Source organism: Spea bombifrons, chromosome 11 (genome assembly GCF_027358695.1).
Source record: "Spea bombifrons isolate aSpeBom1 chromosome 11, aSpeBom1.2.pri, whole genome shotgun sequence".
NCBI classification, from domain to species: domain Eukaryota; kingdom Metazoa; phylum Chordata; class Amphibia; order Anura; family Pelobatidae; genus Spea; species Spea bombifrons.
In genome coordinates this window covers 33,908,247-33,916,133 of record NC_071097.1, presented here as the reverse complement: position 1 = coordinate 33,916,133, position 7,887 = coordinate 33,908,247, and the positions used below count along the sequence as shown (strand labels likewise).

The 7,887-nt window shown below is 42.4% G+C and overlaps 1 protein-coding gene across 1 annotated transcript; it reads left to right on the top strand.

The window, feature by feature from the left end:
* The first annotated feature begins 432 nt into the window (after positions 1-432).
* On the top strand, positions 433-7,552 carry MFAP5 (microfibril associated protein 5). Its single transcript, XM_053450366.1, has 8 exons — positions 433-526; positions 2,363-2,422; positions 3,258-3,299; positions 4,158-4,184; positions 5,539-5,574; positions 5,894-5,981; positions 6,690-6,763; positions 6,967-7,552. The coding sequence occupies exons 2-8, from the start codon at positions 2,365-2,367 to the stop codon at positions 7,059-7,061; spliced, it is 420 nt and encodes a 139-aa protein (XP_053306341.1). The 5' UTR covers positions 433-526; positions 2,363-2,364; the 3' UTR covers positions 7,062-7,552.
* Positions 7,553-7,887: the final 335 nt, after the last annotated feature.

The window sequence follows — 7,887 nt, the reverse complement described above, 5'->3', positions numbered from 1 at the left end:
GGGGCTGTTACTGTATACAGCGCTGTTTGGGGTGGCGGGGAGATGACTGTAGTTTGGGGCGACATCGAGCGGCGTTGCAGTCTTTCCAGATTATTGATAAAGTGATGATGTAATAATGTTATTCCGCCCCATGACCAGGGAGCTCTGCGATTAAAGGCATAATATCCACCGTCATTTCTGGACCATTTAGTGTCATTAATCTCACTTATTCCGCTTCCATCGCGGCTGGAGTAATAAGGCAGTGGAAGGTGTGTTGTGAATCCACACGCAGATCGCTCCGTGTTTACCTACATGAACGATTCCAGACCCCCTCGCGAAGCACAGGGAGACAGATGTTTCAGGAACTCCAAGCAGCTGCCGCGCTCCTTAAATATTTCGTGTCTCTGGGTGCGGCCGTTAATACAGAAATACTGGATTTAAGACAAAAATGAGGGTAAAGAGGGGGAGTTGTGTGAAGGGACAGAGGAAGCAGGAGAGGAGGACAGACAGAGCCAAGGCAGACCCAGAGACCGAAGCAAGGAGACCAGTAAGTTTATGATATCATCGGACATTAGAGAGGGAGAAAGCGGGGATGGGGAAAGGGAGCGCTAGAGAAATATTGGTGAGGAGAGAGGGAGAGAGGGAGAGACAGGTGAAGCGTCAGAAAGAGAGAGTGAAGGATAAGGTCCGGGGAAGAGAGCGGGAAGTCGAGAGAAAAGAGATCCAAAAGCGAATGCAGATGTGAAACGAGAGCCCCGCTACTCATCACTTCTGGATACATGGGGGGGGGGCGCTGCGAAGAAACGAAAGGAAATTTGGGTCTGGAATGGAGAGAAAAGCAGAGAGGGAAAGGAGTAGGAGAGAAAAAAGAGAGAGCGAGAGATGAACGAGTGAACGAGGCAGGCGAGAGAGAGAGTGATGGGAGAGAGGGGGCACTAACACCAGGGGGAAGATATTAAACTGCCGTATCTGACATGAAGCCACAAATGGTCCCAGTACCGGAAATCATCTGTTTTCTTGGGTTATTTTGTTGTTTTTTTTCTGGTTTACATTTTCCAGTTCTGACATTCATGCAAATGTTCTTTTTCCCATAATCCCTCTGTGCCGTTCAGCTGTCAGGCCGAGTAGGAAGTTGTAGCTGCTTCCTCAACTCTCCCTGTATTGACCTCTCGCTGTACAAATTTATTTTGTTATTATTATTATTATTATTATTATTATTTTTATTAAGAGGGAAAAAGACATTTATGGACAATATTATTATTATTATTATTATTATTTTGTATTATTATTTTTATTATTAATATTATTTATTATTATTATTTTTTATTATTATTATTATTATTATTTTTTATTATTATTATTATTTTTATTATTATTATTGTTGTATTATTATTGTTATTATTATTATTATTAATGTTTTTGTAATTATTATTATTATTATTACTATTCATGCTCATATCCTTTTAAATTAAATTATTACAAATATCCTTAGACAAAGCAACAATTCCAACCATGAGATGAACATACCTGACAATTAAATGAGCTGACCCCGGAATATAATTAAATATTAACCTTTTAATAGCCCATCTTGAAGATTCTATGTAGTTACTCGTTACAAATGTGTTACCCAAATGGCTCTAAGACCGGTGCTCATGGAAACCTAGGCTTGTCCTTATTTAAAGATATAGTTAATTGAGTCACCTGCATTCAAGCAGGGATATCAACCATAACCTACTGGGGGCAAAAGCACCAACTGGGAGTGTTATATATGATCAGAGCGGGGAGAATAGGACGGAGTCGGCTTCAGACTGTGTGACCCCTGAGAATCTGCCCCTTCATCCCAAGATTGGGGCAAAAATGTCAGGTGTAAGTTTCAGGGTAGATGACAATTCCCCTTCACACATATAAACGTAATGATTCTAAAAAAACAGCAATGATTTCCAGAATCCGGTCAGATTGAGGTTAAACGCCCAAATAAATTAAGGACTGGAGGACAGGAGATGGGAGAGAAACATTTAAATACATAATAAAGGAATTTAGCAAAGTACAGGAGGGAGGTTTATTTCAAAGCAGGAGAGATGTTAGAACCAGAGACCAGAAATCTGATTTTATTTCACTGAAGGGGTAGTAGATAAATGTAACCGACTCCCAGCAGTGGTAGAGGCTAATACAGTGAGGGAATGTTTCTAAAATATATCTATCAATGTGAGAGCGACATTAATGGACAAGCAGTAAGACATTTACAGATTCCAATATAATAATAATTATTATTATATATAGCACCATCATATTCCTCAGCGCTGTACAATGTATAAGTAAGCAATGGGATTCGCACAGAAGAAAGAGGGGTTGGAGATTAATGAACGCCTCTCTTTCCCCCCAGACATGCGAGGGATGAATAAAGGCTTCGTGTGCCTCCTGCTCCTGTCCATCGCGGCTGTCGGTGAGTATTCTGCTGCCGGGGAAATTCAACTCCATGAAATGATTCAGTTACTAAAACCACAAACTAACCCCACAATGGGTTAAATACCAGATGCCGGCAACTCGGACCTTTAATAAATAAATAGCAAAATAATTAGAAATGGAGATTTCCAGGTAATTTATATATACTTTTTGTAAAGTTCGCTTTCTTTTTTCTGAGTGTTTAACTCGTTTTGGAATCTGAAAACTATACCTCTTCAGTGTTGCAATTTTACCAATTTATCCTCAATTATTGTCATTAACCCACAATCTGCCACTTTTTTTATTCCTTATATCGTATTAAAAAGAAATCTTTAAAAATATTGTGTTTTGTTTTAAAAACTTGTAGTTTTTGCCCCATAATATAAGGTTTTCAGGCAGCTGCATATCAGCCGTCTGTATGATTCTCGCTCTGTTATCTGATCCCCGATCTACTAAACACCCCGACTCCTTATCATACTGCCTGTGGGGAACAATAGAATGGCTCGGTCTTAGTCACCCAGACAGACACTCTGACTAATGAAAGTCTATGGAGGATCGGACTTCATTAGCATTGCCATAAAGCATCAGCTCATTGTGGTGATTGAGTGGGGAAAGTCACCCAAAATATCACATGACTGACAGCAATGGTGGCCTCCGGGTCTGCAGATAAAGAAACAAAATTGGATAAAACCAGGTTTTTCAAATGTTTGAGTCCAAATCTTTTCAACTCATTTAACAAATTGGAAAATGCTACGCGAAAAGTAATAAAATGAGATAATGTTCCCAAACTTAAATATTTTAAATCACGTATAAATGGGTGGGTTTGTATTTTTCAGCCATCCCTGCCCCAGAAGACAGGATCCGCCGCCAGGATGAGGGTGAGTCAGGTCAAAGCCCAAAAAGGGATGCTTGTACAGTTATCTTACCTTTCCCAGAACGCTCTATCCGTTCTAGGTTTTCAACATTGTAGCACCTAGAACACAACTTTCTTTTCCTACACTAATACAAATACAATGAAACCAACCCAATTGTTACATCGTTTTAATAAATTAGTGATCGTTCCTCTTAAATTAACTCTCCGAGTGCCAGGACTGTGCAGTGTAGGGTCTTGGCAGCCTGTTTTATCATTACAAAGCCTGTGCAATGTATGTGGCTTCAGGACTGATCCGGTGAATGAAATTACAGTCCCTACCAGCATTTATTAAAACGCTTCTAATTATGTATATCGGCACAGGAATAATTAGTGACGCTGGATGTGGCTTAAAGCAAAGTATATATATATATAAACACAAATATACATTACAGGTTTACAATATATCTATCTCTATATACTGTATATCTATCTCTATATACTGCATATCTCTATATACTGTATATGTATCTCTATATACTGTATATCTCTATATACTCTATATCTATCTCTATATACTGTATATCTATCTCTTTATACTGTATATCTATCTCTATATACTGTATATCTATCTCTATATACTGTATATCTATCTCTTTATACTGTATATCTCTATATACTGTATATCTATCTCTATATACTGTATATCTATCTCTATATATACTGTATATCTATCTCTATATACTGTATATCTATCTCTATATACTGTATATCTCTATATACTGTATATCTATCTCTATATACTGTATATCTATCTCTATATACTGTATATCTATCTATATATATATATATACATATTTTAATGTTTAAATGATTTGTGTTGTAGGTGATGGAGCAGCTGAAACTCCAGAAGGTGATGCATGATACTCGTTATTTTGATTTCCTTGGCTACAAAGGGTCTTAATCACTAAACTGCAAGTTGAAATTAAGTTATTATAAGATCGAAATAGCAGGACCCTCTTCCCTTCCCGTACCAAGCGTCTGAACGTCTGTTTATCTTATTGTCAAATTGTAGCTTAATTTCCACTGTCCACCCATTATAAAGGCTAATGAATCATCAGGCATTCTTTCTATAAATATATACCGTATATGTGTGTGTATATTTATATATATATACGGTATATGTGTGATATAATACGTTAATAATAGTGATATGCTTGCCTGTAGAGTTCACCCTCTGTCCTCTATCATTGTTCTCAGTTTTTTAAAATGTATATTTGTGGGTATTGGGTTTTTTTGCCAATATGTTAGAACATCATTAATGTTTGAGACCGTGCAGCGCTGTCATGGTTTTTGTCTGTTGGTGTGTAACGTGTAACGGGTGTGTTAGTACAACGTGTGACTGTTGGCGCGCGGTGTATCGCTGTGTATCGTGGTGTATCGCGGTGTATCACTGTGTATCGCGGTGTATTGCGGGGTATCACGGGGTATCACGGGGGTATCACTGTGTTTCGCGGGGGTTTCGCGGTGTATCACGGGGGTATCGATGTGTAACGCGGGGTATTACTGTGTATCGCGGTGTATCGTGGTGTATCACGGGGGTATCGCTGTGTATCGCGGGGTATCGCTGTGTATCGCGGGGTATCGCTGTGTATCGTGGGGTATCACTGTGTATCGCGGTGTATCGTGGTGTATCACGGGGGTATCGCTGTGTATCGCGGGGTATCACTGTGTATTGCGGGGTATCGCTGTGTATCGCGGGGTATTACGGGGGTATCGCGGTGTATTACGGGGGTATCGCGGTGTATCGCGGGGGTATCGCGGTGTATCGCGGGGGTATCGCGGTGTATCGCGGGGGTATCGCGGTGTATCGCGGGGGTATCGCGGTGTATCGCGGTGTATCGCGGGGGTATTGCGGTGTATCGCGGTGTATCGCGGGGGTATCGCGGTGTATCGCGGGGGTATCGTGGTGTATCACGGGGGTATCGTTGTGTATCGCGGGGTATCGCAGAGTATCGCGGGGTATCACGGGGGTATCGTGGTGTATCGCGGGGGTATCGCGGTGTATCGCGGGGGTATCGCAGTGTATCGCGGTGTATCGCAGGGGTATCGCGGTGTATCACGGGGGTATCGCTGTGTATCGCAGGGGTATCGCTGTGTATCGCGCTGTATCACGGGGATATCGCTGCGTATCGTGGGGTATCGCGGTGTATCGCGGTGTATCGCTGCGTTCTGAAGTTTAGTAACGCCGGCTGTTTGTATTTCAGCCGTTCCTGGCAGCGAAGCCACACCAGCCCCAGGCGGTGAGTATAAAACACCCAAGAGCCGTACGCGTGTTCATGCTTTTACTACGCGCGAACGTGCAGTGCTATAGGTGAAATATTTATAAATACATTAATACTGCATATTTTTTTTCTCCTATCCCTTTTATTCTCTCTTATTGATCATCTTTCCTGTGTCTGACTGCCTCCATAATCCACCTTGCTCCTTTATTTACTATATATATATATATCGCTTTTTCTCCCTGTTTTTCTCTCTGTACTCTCTCTGCGCATGCTGTCTGCACGTCTCTCTCGGTGACCCCTTTGTTCTTCCCACTCTTTGGCCCCCTGCCCCCATTAGACTGTAGGGAGGTTCAGTACCCCTGCACCCGGGTGTATTCGGTGCAGAAGCCAGTCAAGCAGTGCCTCAGCTACCTTTGTGTGACCAGGTACCCAGCACCAGAGACCCCTCTTCCCACCGGCAAGGAAAGACCCATTTATCCTCAAAAAAATGCCCCTAGATCAATCAGCACTCAAAGAAAGATTTTAGCCGGGTGAACTTTTAGATGGTTGTGGAATATGAAGCTTTACAGCTCTTAAGATTGAGGGGTAGAATTATCAGAGGAGTGAAATTTGGGGAGCAAACATCCCGTGGTGCGGTGATAGGGGGTAATACGGCCTCAATCCTATAAAACGATAATTCAAACTCTATGAGATCAATAATGAAAAAGGAAGCTATAAAAGAAAAAAAAACTATACCACTATACCAGGTCTGGATCATTTGTTACAGTCCTGGGTCCCCAATCACTCCAATTTACTGGATTAAGAAACTAGTTTAAGTTTAAGTTTTGGGGGGACGTTTTTCTTCATTTACGTTTAGAGAAGTCGAGTTTGATCGTTGATTGTGAATAATTGGCTTATTATCCATCTTTACTAAGACGCTCTGAGCATCTTTCACAGTATCAGAGGGAAGCTGTGACAGCATATGGCCGATTGTCTGAACCCCTTACAATAAACAGTCTAATCCCGCGATGGTCACTCAGTACCGTTCTAACGCTCCGTTCCTTCTGATTATTAGCACTCCGTTTTTCCTATTGTCCTCTCCCTTCCTCCATCTTTTTCCTCCATCTTTTTCCTCCTCTTTTCCTCCGATGCAGCGTGAGACGCGTCTACATGTTGAACAAGGAGATTTGTACTCGTCTTATGTGCAAGGAGCACGAGGTGATCCTCGGTGAGTGAATTCCGTACTTGGGAAGATCCCACACAAGTCTTTAGTGAAATAAAGCCAGGGAGGATTCAATGAGGGGCTGGTTGGGAGTCCGGGGGGCTATAGGAGAGAGGGTGAGTAATGTGGGGTAAGCAGACACAAAGCTTTTACCCCCTCATTCTCTCACCATTCTCATGCCAATAAACCTCTAACTCCCACCCTGACAGACGAGAAGTGTCGACAGAAGGCAGGACTCCCACCAAGACGCTTCCAGCCCCCCGAAACCACGGACGTGAAGCCAACCCCCGAAGAAGGAGCTTAAACCAAGGAGATATTTGCACCCCCCAATTCCCACACGTCTATAGTGCACCTCGATATCCCAGAAACCTTGCTCTAGAAATACAGGCAACAATTTAGGTCGTCCCCATCCCAGGTACACTCCCCACCATCTATTTTTTTCACTACTCCGTTTTCGCTCTTTCACCGCCCCTCGTGTGACCCTTCCTTGGTGCTGTTATGGATCTGTTCAACCCCCAATCCCCCCCCCACCGTGGTTCAAGGACCCTGATGCCCAAGGGGCAACCGAAGCTGGCGTGGCCAGGGTAGAAGTTGGCACCAACGCAGACGTAGCTCCAGTTCCTCTGCTCCACTTCTTTGTATTGTTTCATGTGTGGATCTGTAACTCAGCAAAACGAATTACAATATAAACCAATTTTATAATCCTAATTGGACGCTCTGCCCATTAATATCCCTTAAACGTGTTCTGTCTTGTACCGATATATCCTATTTCCATTATATACATATATGTACCAATTGCGTGTGCTTGCATGTGTATTAAATATATGTTTGTATAATATATATATACACACAATATATACCATACACAACCCGGAAACGTTACCAGCACTCAACCATAATGCAACAGATTCAGTTCTTATGAGACATTAGTGCTGGATTTTGGCACAAAAGCTCAGAAGCCGTGCCAAGGAATGTGGGGGGAAAATCACGACCGTGAATGCAACATGGCGGGATCTCCGGATCAAGGTGGTATCTGTTGTGTGAAGCGGGTAGGTCTCCTAAAGATGAAATTTCTCCTAACGGCCTAGCTTTAGCTTTAAAGGTCAGGCCCAGACTGGCCATCTGGCCTA

Bases quoted from the DNA above. Each gene is read 5' to 3' on its own strand.
- MFAP5 (XM_053450366.1), top strand. From the start codon at position 2,365: ATGCGAGGGATGAATAAAGGCTTCGTGTGCCTCCTGCTCCTGTCCATC. The intron at 3,300-4,157 runs GTGAGTCAGGTC...TTTGTGTTGTAG, and splicing joins GATCCGCCGCCAGGATGAGG to GTGATGGAGCAGCTGAAACT. The intron at 6,764-6,966 runs GTGAGTGAATTC...CCACCCTGACAG, and splicing joins GGAGCACGAGGTGATCCTCG to ACGAGAAGTGTCGACAGAAG.